Below are 23710 nucleotides of genomic sequence, written 5' to 3'. Positions count from 1 at the left end.
TTTAATGTGCAGTAAAGAAGTTATTTGTACATCAATGGTATGGTCAAGTTGGGTATGCCTCCAACAACGAAGGCCTGATTCTATAAACAGGCATCCCAATTGTAGGCGGCATTAGGTGTCCTATTGCCATCTAGCAGCCAACTGGGACAAACGTTTTTAGAAAAAAATCTAGGCGAGGAAGGTCGCCTACATTGTAGGTGTCTGTCACAGGTCTACAGAGAGGCATAGGGACACTTAAGCTCACCCAAGGCTGGGCGTGGTTTCACCCAGAAGTGGCCTTGGGCGAGTTTAAGCATCCCTACACATCTCCCTAGAGCCGCAAAAGATTTGTGAAATGTAGGCCAGCAAAATCCTGGCCTAAATTTCAATCCTAAAAGCAAACACTGTTGCTGGCTCAGCTGATCATGGCAAGGGAATCCCTAATCAGCTGAGCCAGCAGGACTCCCCAAAACCGCAGCTTCGGGGAATCCTGCCGGTTCAGCTGCTCGGGGGTGGGGGATACTCCTGCTGCAATCAGGGGTATCCCTGCTGCAATCAGATGAGCCAGCGGATACCTCTGCTGCAATCAGCTGAGCCAGTAGCGATAGAGGACCCTCCTCCCCCAACACCCACATTCATGCGGCAAGAGGGATGCCCACTCCCAACTGCCTAAAAACCCCAATGCTTCCCCCCACATTCGCAAAGAAGGAGGGTTACCCACTCCCTCCTGCCTAACACCCCCTCCACATTTGCGTGGCAGGAGGGATGCTCACTCTCTTCTGCCTAACACCACTGACGCCTCCCCCCACATCCAATTTGCAGAAGGGGTGCCCACTTCCCCCTGCCTAATACCCCCCCGATGCCTCCTCCCACATTTAATCGGCAGGAGGGATGCCCACTCCCTCCTGCCGCTGGGCCCTATCGATCCCCAAACAAATCAACACATATTCCTGACAGCCAACAGCCCCTGAACCCCCGACACCTCAATATCCCAACCCCATCAGCCCCAGAACTCCACCTCCCTTGGTACCTTTGAAGAAGGTTGACAAGAGGGATGCCCAGTCCCTCAAGCCGGCAGGCCTTTCTCTTCCAAAATGGCGTGTCTTCCCCTTTCCAGTGCATCCTGAGATGCACAGAGGGGCCTAAGGCCCTGATTGGCCTAGATGCCCAAAGTCTCTCCCATAGGAGGGGCCTTAGGCACCTGGGTCAATCAGGGCCTTAGGCCTCCTTCCCGGTGCATCCTGGGATGCTCTGGGAGTGGCCTAAGACTATAATTGGTCTAGATATCAAAGGTCACTCCCATATTAGAAGAGGTGGGCCTGCTGGCACGAGGGAGTAGGCATCCCTTTTGCTGGCCTCCTTCAAAGGGGTTCAGAGGGCACCGGGAATCCCTCCTGCCGACTGGATGTGGGGATGGGTGGGAGCATAGGGGTGTTAGGAAGGTGGGAATAGGCATCACACACCTGTCGTGCTGATGATGGGGGAGGAATGTGTGCTTTGGGAGTGTTAAGCAGGAGGGAGTGGGCATCCCTCCTGCTGCATGGATATGGGTGTCGAGGAGTCATCTGCCACTGCCGGCTCAGCTGATCATGGCAGGGGTATTTTCCCCTGATCAGCTGAGCTGGCAGAACTCCCTGAAGCTGCAGTTTTGGGGAGTCCTGTCGGCTCAGTTGATCGGGGATTCCCTTGCCACGATTAGTTGATGGCAAGGGATCCCTCAGCAAAAATAGGCGGCTGAGCTGCTCATCTTTGCGATCAGGCAGGCGTGACTTTGTAAATGGCTCATATGACATGGGCGCCGGTTTGAGAATTTGAGGGGTAAGGCGTCTGTTCTTTTAAGACAGACGCAGTTCTGTATAGGATGCTGGTGTATGATTCTCAGTCGCTTCTTAAGGTGGCAGCCGAGACCAGTCCCTTAGTGCAGCCTTTGTATTTAACATATGGTTCATGTAAATCTCTGCTGCTAATGACATTATGGCACTAATTTTCAAAGCACATGGATGTCTCAAAAAATAACCATCTGCCAAAAACATCCAAACTGTAATTTTGGAACCACAGAATACTACACTTCATTTCATTCACATAGCAATGGAGTGTGTTCTGGTCATTTTGGGTGGGACTAGGGAGGGCCCAAAATCAGATAATCAACTGTCCAAATTGGTGGCCTAAATATAAATAACCTGCACTATGCAGATGATACAACAATCATCAGCAGCAGCAAAGAAGACATGCTGTATCTACTGAGAAAACTCAAAGCTGAAAGTCATAACATGGTATTAGAACTCAACATAAACAAGACGAAAATCATGAACATGGAGAATGATGAAGCTTGTGAGCTTGAAGGTGATAGAATAGAAGTTGTAAAGGATTTTAATCTTCTGGGCTCTTGAAGCAACTAGCAGGGAAGAAATATTCCACAGAATAGCATTTGGTCACTCTTCAATGAAGGCTCCTGACAAAGTATTCAAAGGTGAGGAAATAACACTTCAAACGAAGATCAGACTTGTCCATGTACTCATTTTCTCAGTAGTCAATAATAAATGTGATAGTTGGACACTATGGAAACAAGAAAGAAAGATTGACTCATTTGAGCTTTGGTGCTGAAGAAGAATTTTATGCGTGCCATAGACTGCCAGAAAAACTAACAAATTGATTCTGGAAGAGATCAAACTGGCTATGTCACTCGAAGCCCAAATGATGAACATAGTAACATAGTAAATGACGGCAGATAAAGACCTGAATGGTCCATCCAGTCTGCCCTTTGGTTATACCCATTAAAAATACATGATTAAATTAATTTGTCTCTTCATTGATATTTCTGGGTCATAGACTGTAAAGTCCACCTGGTATTGTCCTATGTTCCAAATGTTGAAGTTGCTGTCCAAGCTCACTCCAGTCTATTCAACCATCCTGTTTGCAGGATACCTACCATAAAGTCTGGCCAGTAACATCCTCATGTTCCAAGTTAGTGGAGAGTCCATTGATACCCTTCGCCTGACCATCTTACAGCAAATTACCACATAAGGTACACAAACCGTGCAAATCTGCCAGTACTGGCCTTAGCTCTTTAATTTACATCCTTCATTTTCTAATTAGAAAGCCTCTGTGTTTATTCCATGCTTTCTTGAATTCCATCACCGGTTTCCTCTCCACCACTTCCCTTGGGAGGGCATTCCAGGCATCTACCACCCTCTCCGTGAAAAATAATTTCCTAACATTGTTCTTGAGTCTTCTTCCCCAAAATCTCAAATTATGCCCTCTAAGTTTTACCATTTTCTCTTCTCTGGAAAAGATTTGGTTCTATATTAATACCTTTCAAATATTTAAATGTCTGAATCATATCTCCCCTGTCCCTCATTTCCTCTAGAGCAGGGGTGTCAAAGTCCCTCCTCGAGGGCCGTAATCCAGTCGGGTTTTCAGGATTTCCCCAATGAATATGCATTGAAAGCAGTGCATGCACATAGATCTCATGCATATTCATTGAGGAAATCCTGAAAACCCGACTGGATTCCGGCCCTCGAGGACCGACTTTGACACCTGTGCTCTAGAGTATACATATTTATGTCTTCCAGTCTCTTCTCATACTTCTTTTGGTTCAAACACCATACCATTTTAGTCGCCTTCCTCTGGATCGCTTCAAGTCTTTTTATATCCTTCACCAGATACGGGCTTGCAAAACTGAACACAATACTTCAAGTGTGGCCTCACCAATGATCTATATAGGGGCATCAACACTTCCTTCTTCTGCTGGTTATTCCTCTTTCTATACAGCCTAGCATCCTTTTGGCTACAGCCACCACCTTATCACACTATTTAGATGCCTTTAGATCCTCAATCACCCCAAGGTCCCTCTCTCCATCAGTGCTTATCAGCCTCTCACCTCCCAGCACATATGGTTCCCTTGGATTTCTACCCCCCCAAATGCATCACTTTGCACTTCTTCACATTGAATTTTAGTTGCTAGATGTTTGACCATTCTTCTAACTTTTGCAGATCCATTTTCATGTTTTCCACTCCCTCCAGGGAGTCCACTCTGTTACAAATCTTGGTATCATCCACAAAGAGGCTAACCTTATCTTCTAACCCTTCAGCAATGTTGTTCACAAACATATTGAACAGAATTAGTCCCAGCACAGATCCCTGAGGCACGCCACTACTCACCTTTCCCTCCTCCGAGAGAATTCTATTAACCACCACCCTCTGGCATCTGTCCATCAACCAGCTTCTAATCCAGTTTACCACTTTGGGCCCTAACTTCAGCCCATGGAGTTTGTTTAAGAGCCTTCTATGAGGACCCGTGTCTAAGGCTTTGCTGAAATCTAAGTAAACTACATATAGCGCACATCCTTGATTCAATTCTCTGGTCACCCAGTCAAAGAATTCAATCAGATTCGTTTGGCACGATTTACCTTTAGTAAACCCACGTTGCCTCGGATCTTGTAATCCATTAGACTCTAATAATTTCACTATCTTTCCTTCAGCAACATTTCCATTATTTTTCTAATAACTGAATTGAGGCTTACCGGCCTGTATTATCTACCCCTTTTTATTTGTTTATGAATTGTATTTAATCCTTTAATTTTTTAAAATAGTTTCAATTGTCCTGTTATGTTTGTTTTTTTTAACCCAATTCTTAACTAAATGTAAAACGCATTGGATTTTGCAATCAAATCAAATATTTTAATAAACTTGAAACTTTCCCACGTCATCTCTGCAACCACTTTTGTGAAGAGGGACCACATCCGCTCTTCTCCAGTCCCACGGAACCTCTCCCACATTTTATCTTTAGAGGACTCGCCAGAACCTCTTGAAAATGATAAAAGGTTTGGGACGACTTCCCTATGAAGAGAGGCTAAAGTGGCTAGGGTTCTTCAGCTAGAAGAGACGGCTCAGGGGTGATATGATAGAAGTCTAAAAAATACTGAGTGAAGTGGAAAGGGTAGAGTCAACTGCTTGTTCACTCTTTCCAAAAATATTAGGACTAGGGGGCATACAATGAAGCTACTAATTAGATTTAAAACAAAACAGAGAAAATATTTCTTTACACGGTGTGTAATTCGTTGCCGAAGTATGTGGTGAAATCAGTTAGCTTAGCAGGGTTTAGAAAAAGGCTAAAATAGAAGTCCATAAGACATTACTAAGATGGCTTGAGGAGATCCACTGCTTATTCCCAGGATAGGCAGCATAAAATCTTTCTAGGTATGTGGGACCTGGGCTGTCCACTGTTGGAAACAGAATATTGAACTTGATGGAACTTTGGTCTATCTCAGCATGGCAGTGGAAGCTCCACTTACGTCCCATCCAAGCTCTGCTCCTTTAAACTCCCTTGAAAATGAATGCTATGGAGATTAAGTAGGTATTGTAAAATAGTGTTTAGATGGCATACTAGCATTTGTGAGTGTGTGTTATGTGAGTACATGGGTGTGAAGCAGATCCTGCATTGTTTAATTTTTAGGTTTTTCTACAGAATTTCCCCATCATAAGGCCTGAAAATTCCTCTTGTCATTTCCCTCCTTGGGCTCATAAGAACATAAGAGTTGCCATACTGGGACAGACTGAAGGTCTATCAAGCCCAGTATCCTGTTTCCAGAAGTAGCCAACCCAGATCACAAATATTTGGCAAGATCCCAAAGAGTAAAACAGATTTAATGCTGCTTATCCTAGGAATAAGCAGTGGATGTCCCCAAGCCATCTCAATGGCTTATGGACTTTTGCTTTAGGAAATGATCCAACACTTTTTTAAACCCTGCTAAGCTAACTGCTTTCACCGCATACTATGGCAATGAATTCCAGAGCTGAATTAGACATAGAGAGAAGAAATATTTTCTCCAGTTTGTTTTAAATCTATTACTTAGTAGCTTCATTGTATGACTCCTAGTTCTATTATTGTTAGAAAGAGCACTACACTCAAATTGGCATTTTATAGACCTCTATTATATCTCCCCTGAGCCGTTTCCGTAGCCTTTTCTAATTCTGCTATATCTTTTTTGAGATACAACAGCCAGAATTGCACACAGTATCTAAGGTGTGGCTGTACCATAGAGGATAAGCTGCATAAAATCTATTTCACTCTTTGGGATCTTGCCAAGTACTTGTGACCTGGGTTGGCCACTGTTGGAAACCAGATACTGTGCTTGATAGACCTTCAGTATGTCCCAGTATGGCCGAGAAGCGATACATAGCCTTTGACATGGTTCCTCATAGAAGGCTCTCAAATAAACTTGATGGGCTGAAGTTAGAGTCCAAAGTGGTAAACTGGATTAGAAACTGGTTGAAGGATAGATGCCAGAAGGTGGTGATTAATGGAATTTGCTAGGAGGGAAAGATGATTTAGAAGAGTGCCTCAAGGATCAGTGCTAGGGCCAATTCTGCTCAATATGTTTGTGATAGACATTGCCAAAGGGTTAGAAAGTAAGGTTTGCCTTTTTGCAGATGATACCACAATTTGTAGCATAGTGGACACCCTGGATGGAGTGGGAAACATGCATAAGGATCTGCAAAAGTTGGAAGAATGGTCCAATGTCTGGCAACTAAAATTTAATGCAAAGAAGTGCAGAGCGATACATTTGGGGAGTAGAAATCCAAAGGAGCAATATGTGTTGGGAGGTGAGAGGCTAATGTGTACAGATGGGGAGAGGAACCTTGGGGTGATAGTGTCTGAGGATCTGAAGGTGACAAAACAATGTGATAAGGCGGTAGCTGTATCTAGAAGGATGCTAGGTTGTATAGAAAGAGGATTAATCAATGGAAAAAGGGAGGTGTTGATGCCCCTTGTACAGGTTGCTGGTGAGGCCACAATTGGATTATTGTGTTGTTTTGGAGGCTCTTTCTGGCCAAGGATATAAGAAGGCTTGAGGAAGGCGATGAAAATGGTAGGGGGTCAGCATCAAAAGAAGTATGAGAAGTGAATGGAAGACCTGACTATGTATACTCTGGAGGAGAGGAGGGGCAGGGAAGATATGATAGATGTTTAAATACTTACAAGGTATTAATATAGGACCAAATCTTTTCCAGAGAAGGGAAAATGATAAAACAAAGGGCATAAATTGAAGCTTTGAGGAGGCAGACTTAGGAGAAATGTCAGAAAATTATTTTACACGAAGAGGGTGGTGCATGCCTGGAATGCACCACCCAAAGGAGGTGATGGAAAGGAAAACGGTGACGGAATTGAAAGAATATGGGATAAACAAATAAAAACGCACTGTCAACAGAAGAATCAATGAATGTAATCAATTTATCAGATATAATATTAACTGGGGATGAGCAATCAGTACTTCAATATGGTTTGTCCTTTGTACCTTTTTCCCCTTATGATTCATTTGAAATCAAGAGAACAGTTATATAAATTTTTCTACAAGTTGCGTTTACAAGTGTATTTTGCAGACCACAATGAGAATGAGGGTTGAAATGTAACCAGTGTATTCAGTGATAAATATAAAAGCAAATCTCATTGGATGCTCCCTGGATCAAATGATCCGGTTGCTGATTTACCTAGATTTGCATACACTCATGGACGTAATTTGCGTGAAATACTGGCTAGTAATAATGGAAGTGAAAGGAATGTAGGTGATCATCGTGGCCATTTTTGCTGTAATAATTGTGTCTATTGCATGTATGCCTTACAAATGGTCAAGATTATTATTCTTAATACAAGCAAGTATTTTCATCTACGAAGTTATTGACTGCGAAACCACTAAAGTGGTGTTTGAGATAATTTGCCCATGCGGAAGGTGGTATATAGGACAAACAAGAAGAAAGATTAAACAACGCATTGCTCTGAGCACTTGAACAAGCTGCAATTGGAGAAGGTTGACTTGCTATTAGTGGCACATTGGAGGCAGTTTCAGCATGAAGTAGAGGATTTAAGGTTTGTGGTGCTTATTGTAATCGAGTTAAAAATGAGGGGGGGAAAGTTCTGAAATTTTACTTAGGAAAGAACAAAGATTAATTTATCAATGGGATAAGAAAGAACTGGGAAGCCTTATTAAGGAGGTAGAGTGGAATCTATTATAATTGATGAGATAGTTAGTTTAAATGGAAAAAAAGGGGCTGATGGGAATGAATGAATGAATGTTCAGTTGGTGAATTTGGATATGAGTGAACACCACCTGATCTGAGCTGTCCCACTCTGAAGTTGCAATGCTAGTAATAGTAGATCTTGCGCAAAGGTAAATGGGATTTTGTGTGTTTATTTATATTGTTTAGAATATAACGGGAGACCTCCCCGGTCACAGCTCCTGAAGACACACGATTGTGAAACACAGTTCTGGGTCAGGCTGGACTGGTATTCGCATGGATAAAGAAATTTAAACTGTTTAAGACATCACGAGGGGAATCAGCTATGGGAACAAAACTAGTATCCATAGAACTTATGCCAGTAATGGTATTGTAATTGCAGCAATTGGCAAAAAAGAAGATTTTTATTAATGATACTTTGACTTTGGGGTAAATGAACAGGGGGGGGAGGGTGTCCTGACAGGTTGATTTAAGATATAATGTGTATTTGATATTTATGAGATTGAACGCAATTGTCCTTTATGGGATTTATATAAGATAAATTAAAAATAAAATTGGAATTTTAAGAACTTTTGTAGTTAATAGCTTCTTTTGAATAGTGAATGCATATTCATTTGGGAAATCCTGAAAATCCAACCTGGCAAGGGCCGAGGTTGGACATTCCTGCTCTAGAAGAACACCATACTGTCAAATCTGCAGGCAGTATTTATTCTTACCATTGTTAAAAAAAAAAATTTAAAAAGGTGCATAGCACTATCTTGTGCAGATGGATATAAAGAAGTGCAGAAGTGTAGTTAGTAGAAAAATGCATTTTCACTTCATCTCATAACTATTTTTTCAGGTTATACTACTGTACTTCTTTCTCTCTCTCGAGTAGCATTTAAAGTGCAGTTAAGTAATATCAAGCGATCAACTGTGTTATATCTGGAAGATTCATTATTTATATGACTTGTATAATATGTAAACCCCTCTTCTGATGAATTACAGATAACTAAACAGAGCATTGAGCATTACCAGACATATTAATAAATAGTTATTAGGCAAATGGGGCTCCAAGGGAAAAGAGTTTAAGATGGTGTGGCTAACGAACTGCTGAAAGTTACTTTCCCCACAGAAAACAACTTTGCCTGGCAGAACAGATCTAACTATTATTACTATTATAAAGTGCTTTTGCAAATCTTCACATAGTGTGGCACTATGTTATAATATGAGGAGGGATCTTCAAAATGTTTTTGCACTTTTATTTTTTAAACACTATTTATTAAATATCTCAAAAGCAGAAGGAAGTGATATCACTGGACAAGACGGGAGCTTGAATGCCGAGCTCCGATCGTAGGCTGAGTAATTCCCCATAAAAGAAGCATTTGGTGGAGACTGGTTCTGTTCTGGTGTGAAGAGTTGGCTTAAAAAATACCCAGCTCGGTGATAAATGCTTGGGCCTAGTGCCACATGGTGCAGGGCTGGTGGAGGAAGACCAAGATCGTCACTACCTGTGGCACCCTTAGGAAACATGGACCCTGAGTGCCTGCCTGACCCCAATATTCTCACCAAATCTGATATGAAGCAGTGGCTTGCAGAGGTTAAAGCTGACATTGCAATGGTGGGCATGCAGGTGCAAGAGGCAATTCAGGATCTAAAATCTGACTTGGCGGAGCTGGGGGCCCAGATTGATACGGTGGAGACATGATTGGAATCCTGCAAGGAAATGGCTGTGGGGACTCAGCAGGGCCTTGAAGATGCCAGATCCAAGCTACAGGGGCTCTTGGATAAAGTGGAGGATCTGGACAACTGCACTTGCAGGAACAATCTGCGAGTGCGGGGAGTGCCTGACACGGGGGCCTACCAAGATGCCAGAGAGGTAGTCATAAGACTGTTTTGATGGCTACTGCAGGATGACCAACTTGATACTGGTATGGAATGGGCACACTGTTCTTTCGGACCCCGCCAGGCTGAGCGCTTCCGGGACCTGGTTGTGTGCCTGCAGAGCTTCCACCTAAAGAAGCGGTTATTATCCAGAGCCCGGGAACTTGGCATCATTACCCGAGAGGATCACATGCTTGACTTGTTCCAAGACTTGGCGGCCTCCATGCTACAGAAGCGCCACGCTTTTAAACCTGTGACCCAAGCACTTACCCGGGCATCTCGCTATCGGTGGACTTTCTCTTTTGGCTTACTTAGCACATTTAATGGAGTCCACAATAGGGTGTTGACGCTGTGAGAAGCCAAGGAACTCCTACAAAAGGAGGGTATTGAAATACAGACAGAGGGAGTGGAGGATAATACTGCCTATACCATCCATGAGAGATTGGCCTGCTTTCATTGGCAATGGGCGGACCGAGGAGCCCGTTCATCTGGGAGGCCCTCATCCTCAGGAGCAGCAGCGGGGCCTATATGATCTGAGTGCCTGATTTCTGGTATACTGGTACATCTCCCTGGTCCATAATTTCTGTGACTGGACTTGGTTGGACTTATTTGGCCTCCACCTGACCGTTACTCTGATTTGGAGAAGATATGTGTGTGCGAGTGAGACAGTATGAATGGGGGACATTTGGTTAACTAAGGTGCATGGATCTGGCTAAACTGGCTGGATGGGGAGGGATTGGCTGTTGTGCTGGATAGTGGGCTAAATTTTGTGTGTGAGTGGGGGAAGGAGTGGCTGGTTGCATGACTGTCGATTGTGAGAGTGGGCAGAGGGATTTGGCAAGGGAGATGTGAACACACTGTGTATTGGGTGGGAAGTGTTTGCTGGGGGTTCTGTGGGGTTTCTGTTTTATAACATAGGAGATATCATAGGGGTGCTTCTTTAGGCTGTTTGAAGCTCTGGGAAACAATTACTTCTTTTCTTGAGTGGGAGGTGGATTTTACTCCTACGGTTGGGGGGGGGGATATGGGATGATGAGACAGTCTAGGTGTTCTATTTGTTTTGAGTGACACTGACTGGAGGGGAGCTTAACATTGTTTCTTATAATGCCCGAGGGCTTAATTCCACCAGAAAAGAGATCTGCTTTCTCCAGATTTGAGGGTTGAGGTATGAAAGGTGGTACGGGATATTCAGGGGAGATATCATCTATTAGTGGCGCTTCTCAATGATACTCTAAACACTGGTTAATCTATATGCCCCCAAAGAGGGTCAGGGAGAATTCTATCAGAAGCTTATTCCTGTTATTAGGCTAGCTGCTTAGTGGCCCACCGATTGCGTGTAAGCCGTACACAGAATAATATCCTGGCACTGTGCGGGAAGTCAGGAGAGATGATGACATTTTGCTAAGTATTATCAACATTTGTATACTCTGGACAGCTTAGCAGACCCGGCCCAAATAAAGGAGCATGTTCGCTTGGCGAACCTGAAGACAACTACTGAGGTTGATGCTCTGCAGCTGGATAGGCCTATCACCCTTACTGAAGCTCGTCCGGCAGTTCGGTCTATGAAAACTGGTAAGTCACCTGGGTTAGACAGCTTCATAGTGAAGTTTTATAAATGCTTCTGCGACCTCCTCTTGCCACCTCTGGTTCAGCTATTTAATACCTGGCAACCAGGGAATCAACTGCTCTTTTATATGCATCTGGTGGGAATCACAGTCCTTCCAAAGGAGGGTAAAGACCCTATGTTGTGTGCTTCATATTGGCCGATCTCGCTTCTGGGGGTTGATTTTAAAATTTTTACAAAAGTGTCTGATGAGCTGAGTCTCCCATTTAATACATCCAGACTAATCTGGCTTTATTGTGGGATGGCAGATAGGTGATGTTAGGAGGGTGATTAATTTAATGGAGCGAGCCCATCAGTCCTGGCAGGATACGGTTTTCCTGTTGGTTGATGCCGAAAAAGTATTTGAGCAGGTATCCCGGCCATTTTTGTTTAAAGCAGGGGTGTCCAAACTTTTGGCTTCCCTGGGCCGCATTGGCCGAAAAAAATGTTTCCGGGGCTGCACAAACGTGCAAACACTGCAGCAAGACAGAGGTGGGAGCTGGCAAGACGGTAAACACCCGGGGGGCAGCAGAGGAAAACCCTGCATTGCCCTCAACTGGGGCCACACAAAATACTTCACGGGGCTGCAGGTTGGACATCCCTGGTTTAAAGTATTAGAGCATGTTGGGCTGGGCCCACAGATGAGGACATGGATCCAAATGCTCTATACAACCCCCTTAGGGTGTGTTAAAGTGAATTGGGAGCTATTCAGAGCCGTTTGGCTTGTCCAGATGCACAAAGCAGAAATGTCCCTTCTCCCCTATGTTGTTTGCTCTGGTGATTGAGCCCTTGGCCCAGCATGTTTGGGCAAATGCAGATATTAGGGGAATACAGACTTCTATTGGAAACTTCACGTTAAACCTGTTTGTGGATAATCTTTTGTTCACAGTCTGGGATCTGTCGGTGTCCTTGGTAGCTGTTTTGATGAAGCTGCACAATTATGGGGCAGTCTCCAGCTTCAAAATGAACGTAAGAACAAGTTATTGAATGTTAATATCTTAGAAGTGATGAAGGACCTGCGAGCGCAGTTCCCATTTCATTGGGTAAAATCATCTATGCGATATTTAGGAGTCTTTTTTGGGTTCGCTGGGGGTGAATCTTTATGATCTTAACTATACTCCTCTGTTTGATCGGATACTTAAAGACCTGAACAGTTGAGAGGGGATATATTTTTCGTTGATAGAGCGTATGGAGGCGGTGAAAATGATGATTCTCCCTCAATTGTTCATATTCCAGACTGTGCCCTTTTGGGTGCCCCGATCGGTTTTGGAGGGTCTGCAGCGCAGGATCTTTACATTTATATGGGCTCATAGGCATCCTAGGATTGGTAGGAGAGTTTTGTGTCTTCGAAAAGGGGAGGGTAGCCTGGCAGTGCCTAATATAGTGAAATATTATCAGGCGGCTCAGTTGAGAGCCCAAGATTGTAAACAGCGGATAGAACTTGAACAAGAGGATGTTGGGCAGCTGCCTCTTTTACATTTACCGTGGTTGCCAGGTGGCCCTATGAGGGTGGGGTCTACATTGTGAGAAGGGAGTCCACGGAAATCATCCAGATATTTGGTTCAGGGCCCTTAGGTTTAGGATCCCTTCTATCTTTATTTTTTTTTACACAAAAATACTTGGAATAGAGTCCCTTCCCTTCTTCCTCTGGTGGTATTGGTTTGACTGCATAGGCTATGAGAAGGGTGGAGATTTCCTCTATATAAATACTTCCCGGTTGCAAAAGCTGAGGAATGTGGCTCTTGTTGCGCAATTTGGTTGTTTTTTTCTGCCTATGGAAAGCATATGGAAAGCTTCAACTTTATTGAAAAATTCAGACTCTCTCCTACTGGAAAGTAATCTGGGACGATAGCTTATTGCAGCCGGACACTCCTGAAGCCAGTCAAAAACTTGGACCTTGTTTTAACTGGAGAGCCATATGTGTCATTTGTGCGTGCTATAGATGAGAACAAGCATACTGGGGTCAGAAGTGTATCTATGCCTTTGAGAACAGTAGGGACCCTCTTTGACTTGCCAGAAAACCTCCTGGAGGTGGAGTAGGGTTACCAGATTTTCCATTTGGAAAATCCGGACCCTAGACCTACCCCCAGGCACATTTCAAATCTGACATATTGTAGTCACAAAATAGAAAATAAAATTTTTTTTTCTACCTTTTGCTGTCTGGTCATTTTGCTTTTGGTCCCAGTTTCTCTTTCTGATTTTGTCTATCTTCTAATTCTCTTTCCAGTGTCTGCTCCAATCTAGAGATGACACAATGGTTACTACCCGCAGAAACGGTGGGAGAAAAAGTCATCATCGCAGCGAGTATGGGGATCAGGCCATTCACCTATGCAGCGGTGAATGGCCTTGTCTCCACAGTTATTGGAGGGAACTTGTGCGGTCACTGATCGCGATTGGGCATCATCCTTCTTCCCTCCCTCACCTTACCGTGGCGATTTTCTGGGTTTTCTTCCGTCTCCCAGCTGCCCAAGCTGGCTTTCAACGAGTGCATTGAAATATCCTGATGCATCAGTCCAAATGCACCATCTGCTATTTTTTTTTTTTTTTATTCTTTATTCAGTTTTAACTCTTGCAACAAGTGTACAATATTCAATCAGATAATTCGTACAAATCACTTGACATACTAACAATTATTGTCAAATGCATATAAAAAAGACCCCTCCCCTATCCATCCCATTCATCAGGAATAAACCCATTAAATTACATAACATACCATTGATAAGTTAATTCCTAAAAGAGATTTTCTTTTTACTTTAAATTGCCTTTGTTTTCTGCTTTGGCACAGTGTTCTGAAGGATGACATTACAGCCCAGTAGTTCTCAGTCTTCACCTGCTGGCAGGACAGCACAAACCTAAGTGGATTGGTCTGGTGGGATAAGTACTATTTATTAACCAAGTTAAAATTCCACATTCACACACTCAAGGTACAAAAATCTTTACAATTCAACAATCCTTGAAAACATCAAAATCAAAAATTCCCCATGTAAGAAGTACTTTACACCCTTGCTGACTCTCAACTCTTATATACGTGCAGAATGAATTGGAGGACCTTCAAAAAGAGAAAAAAGCCTCAGACTCGCACCTCTACCGCCATATAGCATGCATTTAGGCATCAAACAAGCTACCTCATCGACTAAAAAACCTTCTCCTCCTTCCATACCTCCAATTATCTTTTTGTGTATTGTTTTTTTTGTTTTTAATTTTTATTATTTTTCATAAATATTATTTTCCCTCTGCACTTCCAATTTTACATTTTAAATACCATTCACATGGAAAGTGAAAACCACTTTCGGAAGAAAAGAAGGAACAGCACGCAGCATCACTGCGGAATCTGTAATATGCAGATAGGGATCCCTGTAGGAAAGGGCCAGAAGCTCTGAAACCCTGTGGGCTGAAGTAATAGCCACAAGGAAGACTGTGAGATCCATCAGAGATACCTGTTCTAGAGGCTCACATGGGGGATGAGCCAGAGAGTGAAGAACCATATTAAGGGTTCCAGGTCAGACAGGGAAGGCGCATGGGAGGCATTAGTCGTAATGCGCCCTGCAGAAAATGAACCATATCCAGATGAACTGCCAATGAGCCTCTCAGGGAAGGAAGGCCCATACATGAATGACCAGCAATCTGAACCTGGAGCGAAGCTACTGCTAGACTCTTCTTCAGGCCATCCTGCAGAAACTCCAGGATCCGAGGAATCGATGGAAAATAAGTGTCCACCTGTCTCAGGGCACACCAAGCCTGGGAACACCTCTAAGCCTTCACACAGGCCATCACTGTGGACCTCTGTTTATTGTGAAGCAATGTGGCAATCACCGCAGAAGAATTGTCCCAGCCAATCAAAGCCAAGATCCATGCCATAAAGCCAAAGCAGTCCGGATCCTGCATCACAATCGAACCCTGTGTGAGGAGGGGAGAATGATAATGTAACTGGAGCCCCCGATCCTGCACACCACAACCACCTCGGCTAGTCGGGTGCCAGCAGAATAACCGGACCCTTGTGGTCCATCATCCACCTCAAATGATGCCCTATCATAGGTCACAGAGGGAAGACCCTCCCTGAACCAGTGCGTCCAGGCCTCTGCTCCATGCCTCTTGATGATGACTGAAGAACCAATCGGCCTTTTTGTTGGCTGTAGTCGCCATGAAGTCGAATGTGGGGTACCCCCACTGATCCACTATGCAATTGAACGCTCTTTGAGAGAGTGACCATTCTCAGGGGTCACGAGTCTGAGGACTGAGAAAATCTGCTTGAATGTTGTCCACTCCTACCACGAACGTGGCAGATACCACTACAAGATGCCTCTTTGCCCACCAAAAGAGCAGCTGAGGTATTGTCTGAGAACACATGGACGGCTTGATGATGGAGATGACCCTCAAAGTGGAGAAGGGCCAGGTGATTGATCGACCACTTGCTCTCTGATGGTGCCCACCAGCCCTCAACCGAGACAGTCATGCACACTGCTCCCCAGCCTTTTAGACTCGCATCTGTCGACAGGATCACCCAATCCGATATCTCGAGTGGAAGACCCCTAGACAGCGAGAAAGGATGCAACCACCATGCTAGACTGTTGCACACCACTGCCGTCCAGGGCAGGTATGCATGTAGTGAGCCTGCTGTGGATTCCAATATGAAAGCAGCGCTTTAACACCAGCCATGGCCTAATCAAACAGATGCTTAAGGATGAAATCCATGTGTCGATTCTGGATATCCTTCACAACCACCCCCCATCGCTGGGGAGAGATGTGCGCTTGGTGCACCACTGAAGAATCTACCTTTGGGGAAACAAAGCGCTTGTTATATCCATCCGCCATGGGATAAAGCCACATCATGGTCCAAGCACATTTCCACGGACCCTCTGGAGTGTCCCAGATATCTGTAAGAATCTGAACAATGTCAGGATGATCAGGAAAAGAAGGCAGATTGTGGCCTCTGGTCACTCATGAAGGAACATTCAGTAATGACCAGCTGTTCAGACTACAGCTTCAATTCCTGCAGAGATTAAACCCATAAGGTGCGCGGATTTAAAGAATCTGCACACCAAATCACGGGCTTCAGATGGGTCTCGATCCTGGAGATCCGCTAGATTCTGGATCCTGGAGATCCGCCGCAATGCTGCCCTGTGAAAGCAGTGCTACCCTGTGAAAGCAGAGGAATGGAATGAGTGTCTGGTGCAACTGAGGGCACAGCCAACTCACTCCCAGGTACCCCCAACCCACAGGAAGGCAAGAAGAAAGACCCAGGTCCCTTGGTGCAGGGGTCCCTGTGACTAGCACAGAGGCCGGTGGAAGGGAAACAGACAGAGACTTTTTAACTGATAAAGCATATTCACAAATTCTGGGGGAAAACCATCCTCCACGGCGGAAGCAAATTTCTGTGCCTCAGATTTGAAATGCTTGGAAGATTTATGAGATTTATCACCGGAGCCGCACTTGCATTTCACCGAAACACCTTCAGGGCCTCCTGACGCCAATTCTACAGGACTCAGGACACTTGGAGGTTGAAGGCACTGCATTCGAGGAACTCCTGCCCTCCTCGTGGGCCGCAGCACATGTGGAACACAGCTGCGCAACCAACAGTCCACCACAAATGAGGCATGAATCCATCCCATCCTGCCCTGGGGGGGTTATCTATGTTTTTTTCTTTCAAAAATGAAGCTGGCAAGTGTGAAATATAACTTTAAAATCAAATCTGGAAAAATCCAAAATGGCCACCAAGGCCGTGTTTTGACTAAACATAGCCTGGGAAAACCAAAGAAAACCCTCAAAAACAGAGATTTTAGGGGGTGGGGTATAGGGCATGCAGGGAAACCACCTAAAAAACCCTTTGAAAAGACCTCCTCAAAATCTCTGATTCAAGATGTTAGCTTGCTCTCACATAACCATGTGCTAACTGGGAAACACTGCAACTTTTACTCACTATGCTGAATGCCAGAAATTGCAGGCAGAGCCAAACACAGTTTACAGGGAGATCCTTTGCCTCAGTGAACTGGAAATCTGGATATCAAGTCTTCTGACTGCCCCACTGGTCTGACCACCACGGCTGGAGACCTCCACCACCTGTTGACATGTCACACAAATGCGTTGCGTAGGAATGCAGTCTGGTTCCTCTCAGCCTGCGCTCCACCCAACTAGAGGATGAACCTAGGGTGAGCTAGCTCCCAAAGGAATGGACCTGGAATCCTGATCTAATGTGCAGGTTGTTCAGGGAGCTTAGCAGTGAACCCCCAGAAGCAGACATTCTCCAACAGTCTGTAATCTCCCTCTCCCGCAGTCAAGGATGTCCCCACAGGGAATCTCCACAGCACGAAGGCAAAATCCACGAACAAAAAATACTGAAAGATCACAAAATAAAACACGAGCAGAAAAGATAAGCTCCTACAGCCTGGACTGAATAAAAGAATACTGTACACAGGAGCATGCTCAGTGATGAGGTATGAGAGGCAGGGGGTAAAAGCTTCTGAAGTTTTGAGGCTTCCTACAGATCCTGGCAGGTGGAAGAAAATAACCCACTGGACACGGAATAAAGTGGGATTGTACAAGAATGACAGGTTTGCTTTATAGGTTTGCAGTGTATTGTTGATTGGGTTCATGCCATTTCCAAAGTACCTGGTTAGGAAGAGTTTGTGTTGCTGAAATGATTCCAGAATCTATATCTCACAAGCACTCAAATTCACCTGTGAAAATATAATTATGCATGCTAGATTTATAGCTTGGAGAGAGGACCTTGCAATAATGAATGTTCACCTAGTGAACTTAATATCCTTGCACTGACCCTACTTTTGTGGATGCAGTATATTATGTGAGTTTTTAAAAAGCACAAAAGCTTTACATATTTAAATATAAATTTTAACTTTTACCTGGTTTCTGAATATACCAATTCAGATAATTTCTCAAATGTTTCCTCTTCCACTTGCATCTCTTTAGCAGCATCTAGAATTTTCTTTTGATCTTTACTTTTTATACCAATCTAAATTTTTAAAAAAACAAAAAAAACCAAGACCAATATTTAAACTTTTTAGCACATATTCATTTGAGTATCTTGCATTATCTGTTTTGGCTAACAAAGTTCATCTGTGTATTAATTTACTTCAAATGAACTGGATCTTTGTTCTAACCTTTAAGCAGAAACCTAATGCATCCACCCCCCCCTGTGTAGAAACATCGTGTATTTTAACTGTAAAAGGGAGAAGGCAAGGTCTAACGGTAAGATCAATGTACTGCAAACCAAGGTCAGGGTAGCCCAAGAATATACGATGCCTTAAGCAAACCAGCTACACATCTCCTCCACACCCAAGAAGCAGGTCAAGAGCCTCACCACCAACTGACCCCCAAGGGAGCCAGTAACTTGTCCCCCTCCTCTCCCCACCCTCTCAATCAAGTATCATCTCCTCTTCCCTGCCATTGTTCTATGTCCAGCATCTCCCTCCTCTTTCCAGTTTCCACCGCTATCATTCTACCTCTCCATGGTCACTCCAAAAGTGCTCAGCACTAGTGCTGGACCTTCCAGTAGAAGCTCGTATTCAAGCACAGCCAAGTCCCAACCTCCCCCAATGCATTTTCTATCATTTGGCAGTTGGGGCGCAGTAGTGCTTGAGCATAAGCCTCTACTAATGGTCCTGTGTAGGTGTTGCCCTATCTTTCCTGGCAGCTCCAAAAGTACTCAATAGCAAAGGCAGCAGGGAAAAGGGATGGAAAGGGAAATGAGAGACTCTTGTACTGCTGTGCCATCACTGCCCACCAAATGTAGCCACCCTAGTCAGACACCAAGTCAGTTTAGTGTCAGGGTCAGCCCCGAACAGAGTTCAAATGCCATTTCTCCTAACTGACATGTCTTCTGTCCTTTGGTCAAGTCACGTTCTCTTCTATTACCTCAGGTACCTACTTTATAGTGTAAACTTAGAGCAAGAACTAATACTTGAACCATAAAAATGTATTTTAAAATTTGCCATGAATGATATTTGAAAAAAATTAAAGTGATTTTCTAAATTTGGCTTAACTGTGTATGAGCACATAAGAACATAGGATTATGTGTGTGCCGCTTTTGCTCCTCTTGGGCAACTACTGCTTATTCCTGAGGGTAGGCAGTTTGGAATCTGACTACTTTTGGGATCCTGTCAGGCATTTGTGACCTAGGTTTACCACTATTAGAAACTAAATGGTAGGCTAGACAGACATTCAGTCTGACCCAGTACAGCAATTTTTATGTTCTTAAGCAAAGTTTTTACTTTTAAAATCATAGCAATTTTACCTATGCAAGGTGATTTATTTTAACATGGTATACAAAAATGATGTTTTAACACCATAATGTTTAATACGAGTTTTGGGCTAACAAACATTACAATGCAAAATAAGGAAAGTTAAAACAAAAGCAATGATCATATGAGGAAAATAAAAGGTGGCATATAATTCAAAACAAAAATGGAAAAAACAAAGAACATTAATTAATGTTACTTAGCCATAAAGCCACTTATTTACTATGAAAGCTTTTGTGCTTCAGGTGAAACCATTGCTTATCCCTGAGGACTGGGGATGCTACCAAGAAACCATTATACATGTGGAAGCTCCCCCCAAGTTTTTTTCCACTTAGTAACATAACACTTCATTTATATAGTGCAAACACCTCACACTTGGATTGCAGAAGGCATTAATCATTTTTCTCAGCTCCGCCTCCTTGTCTCTATGGGCAGCACCTTCTCTCTTCAGTCTGTACCAAAGCAAGTGATAACCCATAAGAGAAGAAATGATATTAAGGAGGAGTTTGGGGGATTCTGCAATAACTTTAACCTTGCTCTGCAACAGGAACAAAAAATATTAACTAAACAGTGCAATTTCAAAACTAAAGGTAGAACCAACTCATCACCTACCTGTGTGCAACTAGCACTAATACTTGTAAAGCTCTGCAAAAAAGGCATGCAGCAAGCAGTGGCACTCTAACCTACTGCCTTACAATACTTCTCTTCTGTTCTGGCTGCCATGAGCCAAGTCACTGGAAATCCAATCCAGACTATTATTCAACACAGGCTGTATTCATCTCTAACAGTTAGAGGCGTAAGGAATTGTATGCTATTCTACAGGAAAGAGGATTATCGAGTTAAGAACCTAATCAATCCTTCCTTCCTATGCAAACAGCATATGATTCCTTACGGATGGGATGTACCAGAGTGGAACAGATGACCCTGCAACAAGCAACGAGGACCCAAAGGCCACGACTAATTGTGCCGACATCCACTCTGTAAAACTTTGTAAAGGTATTGTAACGGGATGTATGTTCTGTTATCCACCACTAAAGGACTGGACAGACCACAGCATTAGAAGTCAACCTGGCTCTGACCAAGATTCTTAGTATGGGACTCATTTGCATATTAATTTTGGTGCACAGAAAGAACTGTAACCTAGTGGATAAAAGGACTCTTGGATGGGAGGAATACGGGAAAATGACTTGCACCCAGTTGGATGAAGGACTGTTCAGGTAAAAAAAAATAAAAAAAATAAAGGACGATTAAGGGGGGCCTCACCCTGACCCTTTAGAGGGTCTCCGATGACTCTTGAGAGGATGAATGCTGACTTTTTGCCTAACCCTCAGTAAGTCAACCTATCCTGATGATCCCAGAGTGAACAGAGTATTCGGTAGCGACTGGTAGTGACCAAATTGACCAGAGAGTCTAAGAGGGACTAGGATACTCGGTCTACACTGTCAGGTAGGCAGTGAATGACAAGATTGATCGGTGGGATCAGAATGATCAGAGCAACCGTGAAGACTTGGCCTACATTCTCAGAAAGTCACCAGAATGACCAACCATGAGGACTTGGCCTATACTCTTCGGTAGGCAGCAAGTGACCAGACTGACTGGAAAGACCATGACTTATGACAGGCATGAAGAGTGGACCAAGTGGCCGCCCTGCAAATTTCATCAGGCGGCACTGCCCTGGACTATGCCCAAGAAGCCACACTTCTGGAAGAGTGAAATTTCAAGGTGACTGGAGTCATTTACCACAGCCAATGTACACCGAGGAGATCACCATGTGCATCCATCATGAGATAGAAGCCTTAGAGACTGGTCTTCTCCAACGATTAGAGTTAGATAATCATTAGTCACCTCAGATAACAGAAAAGCATTCTCCGCACATCTAGCAATTGCAAAATCTTGTCCTGCTTCCTTTCACTTGTGTGCTGAAAAGCAGATAACCTCTTTCCTGATTAACATGGAATGCCAAAACCACCTTAGGCAGAAAGGAAGGCATGGTGCACAAAGACATTCCTGCTTCCGTGAATCTGAGAAAAGGCGATGTGAAGAATAATGTCTGCAGCTCAGACACCCTACTAGCCAAAGTGACTGCGACCAAAAATCCTGTCCCCATACGCCTTATGAAGAAGACCCTGCACCATTTTAGTAGCCTTCCACTGGACTGACTCCATCCTTTTTATATCTTTTTGAAGGTGCGACCTCCAGAATTGTATACAATATTCTAAATGATATCTCATCAGTCTTATACAGGGGCATCAATACCTCCTTTTACCTACTGGCCATATCTCTCCCTAATAATAATAGCTTTATTTATATCCCGTCATACCTTTTCAGTTCAAGAGATGCTGTAAGGACAGCAAGGTTACATAAGTTAGTTTTGGGAAGGTGTGGAAGACAGTTGAGTGAACGGGGTGGTAGGGTAGGAAGAAGGAGTGTTTTAGAAGAGGTAAGAGATGAGCGGAATGGAAGGATCAGATAAATTTGTCGAATAAGTGGGTTTTTAGTGATTTTCTGAATGAATGGTATGTTGGTGCATTTAGGATAAGGTCATTTAAGGTGTTGTTCCATATCCCTGCTTGAAAGGAGAGTGTCCTATTGAGGAATCTTTTGAATTTGCATCCTTTGAGAGAAGGAAATGTGAACAGTAATGTTCTGCGAGAGAGGCGGAGTTTGTCCTGTAGGGTGAGGAAAAACAGAGGAGGGGACATCCAAGAAGAGTACTAGATTTGCTCTGTCTTCAGGGGAGCAAGTCCCTTTGGTTCAGCATACCATCCCTATCTACCTGAAAAGATATTATCCAGGTTAAAGCCATATCTATTTTTTTCTGGGGTCATTCTGAGGGTTCCCCCACCTCTAAAATCCTAATTTCAGTGCTTTTAAACTTTTAGTTTTGCTCCCATGGGCCTTTTTTTTTTAAGCTCTATAACGCTGTCGAATTGGCCATCTTGAATTTCCCGATTTTATTTTAAAAGTCTATCTGCCTCCAAAACACCTCAATTTTCATTTCAATCGATTGTAATAGACTCAACGTAGTTTTACCCCTATATCATGCAATGTTTGCGCAGGATGGGCACCTGAGGACTGTTTGTGTGCTGTGGAGTGTATGAGAGGGGTCAGGAACTGTGGGTTAGCCTCCTCTAGTCCCTCTGTGGTTCATGAGTTGCAGAGAGTGCGAGAGCTGGGTCTCAAAACACTCAGAGCCCCAGTGACTATGCATGTCTAGCAAAGCACTGCTGTGTGGAAGTGCCTGACCCTGAGAGAAGGCAAAGTTCAGATAGGCAGAGGTTCCAGGTCAGGTCTTTGATCCCAATTTTGTGACCCTGATGTATGCAGCCTACCAAAAATATAAATGAACACCTACAGTGTGTCAGCAGGGAGGTGCACAGAGAGGGTCTCTTCTCCCCAGAAATGGGCCATATTTCCTTAACCCCACTACTGAAAAAACCTGAGCTTGACCCCTTTACACCATCCAGTTACCGTCCAATAGCTAACATTCCCCTTCTTACCAAGATGCTAGAATCCATCATATTCACTCAACTATCTTTCTACCTTGAGAAATTCACCATTCTTCAACCCTACCAATACGGCTTCCGTCCCAATTTCAGCACCGAATCCCAATTTCAGCACCGAATCCCTTCTGACCTCCTTAATCTCAAAAGTTCAATATCTCCATTCTCGCAACAAGTTCGCCGTCCTTCTTCAATTCGACCTCTCTGCAGCTTTTGATGTCGTCCATCATGATATTCTAATTTACCAACTCACCGAGATAGGCATAAACTCCACAGTCCTTGACTGGTTCTCGAAGTTCTTACGCTCCCGCTCCTACATAGTCAACATGAAGGGCACTTCTTCCTCCCCCTGGAACCCGATCTGTGGAGTCCCGCAAGGCTCACCTCTCTCTCCTATCCTCTTCAACATTTATATGTCCTCCCTTAAACTCCTCCATCTCTCCCCCCTTGAAACACTCTACACTTACGCAGACGATATCTTTGTCCTCCTTGAG

At 43.8% G+C, this 23710-nt stretch overlaps 1 protein-coding gene across 2 annotated transcripts in view; it reads right to left on the bottom strand.

Annotated features, from left to right (window-relative positions):
• Positions 1 to 23710, bottom strand: part of ASZ1 (ankyrin repeat, SAM and basic leucine zipper domain containing 1) — a 146023-nt gene that overhangs the window by 10691 nt on the left and 111622 nt on the right. For both annotated transcript variants that reach the window (XM_033959758.1, XM_033959759.1), the window contains one exon: positions 18319 to 18428. In XM_033959758.1, coding sequence (XP_033815649.1) covers positions 18319 to 18428 — 110 coding nt within the window. The remainder of the gene's footprint in view (positions 1 to 18318; positions 18429 to 23710) is intronic.

The sequence above is a fragment of the Geotrypetes seraphini genome, chromosome 9, assembly GCF_902459505.1.
Source record: "Geotrypetes seraphini chromosome 9, aGeoSer1.1, whole genome shotgun sequence".
NCBI lineage: Eukaryota > Metazoa > Chordata > Amphibia > Gymnophiona > Dermophiidae > Geotrypetes > Geotrypetes seraphini.
Note: the sequence above shows the minus strand (reverse complement) of the source record. Positions and strands in the feature narration are given on the sequence as shown.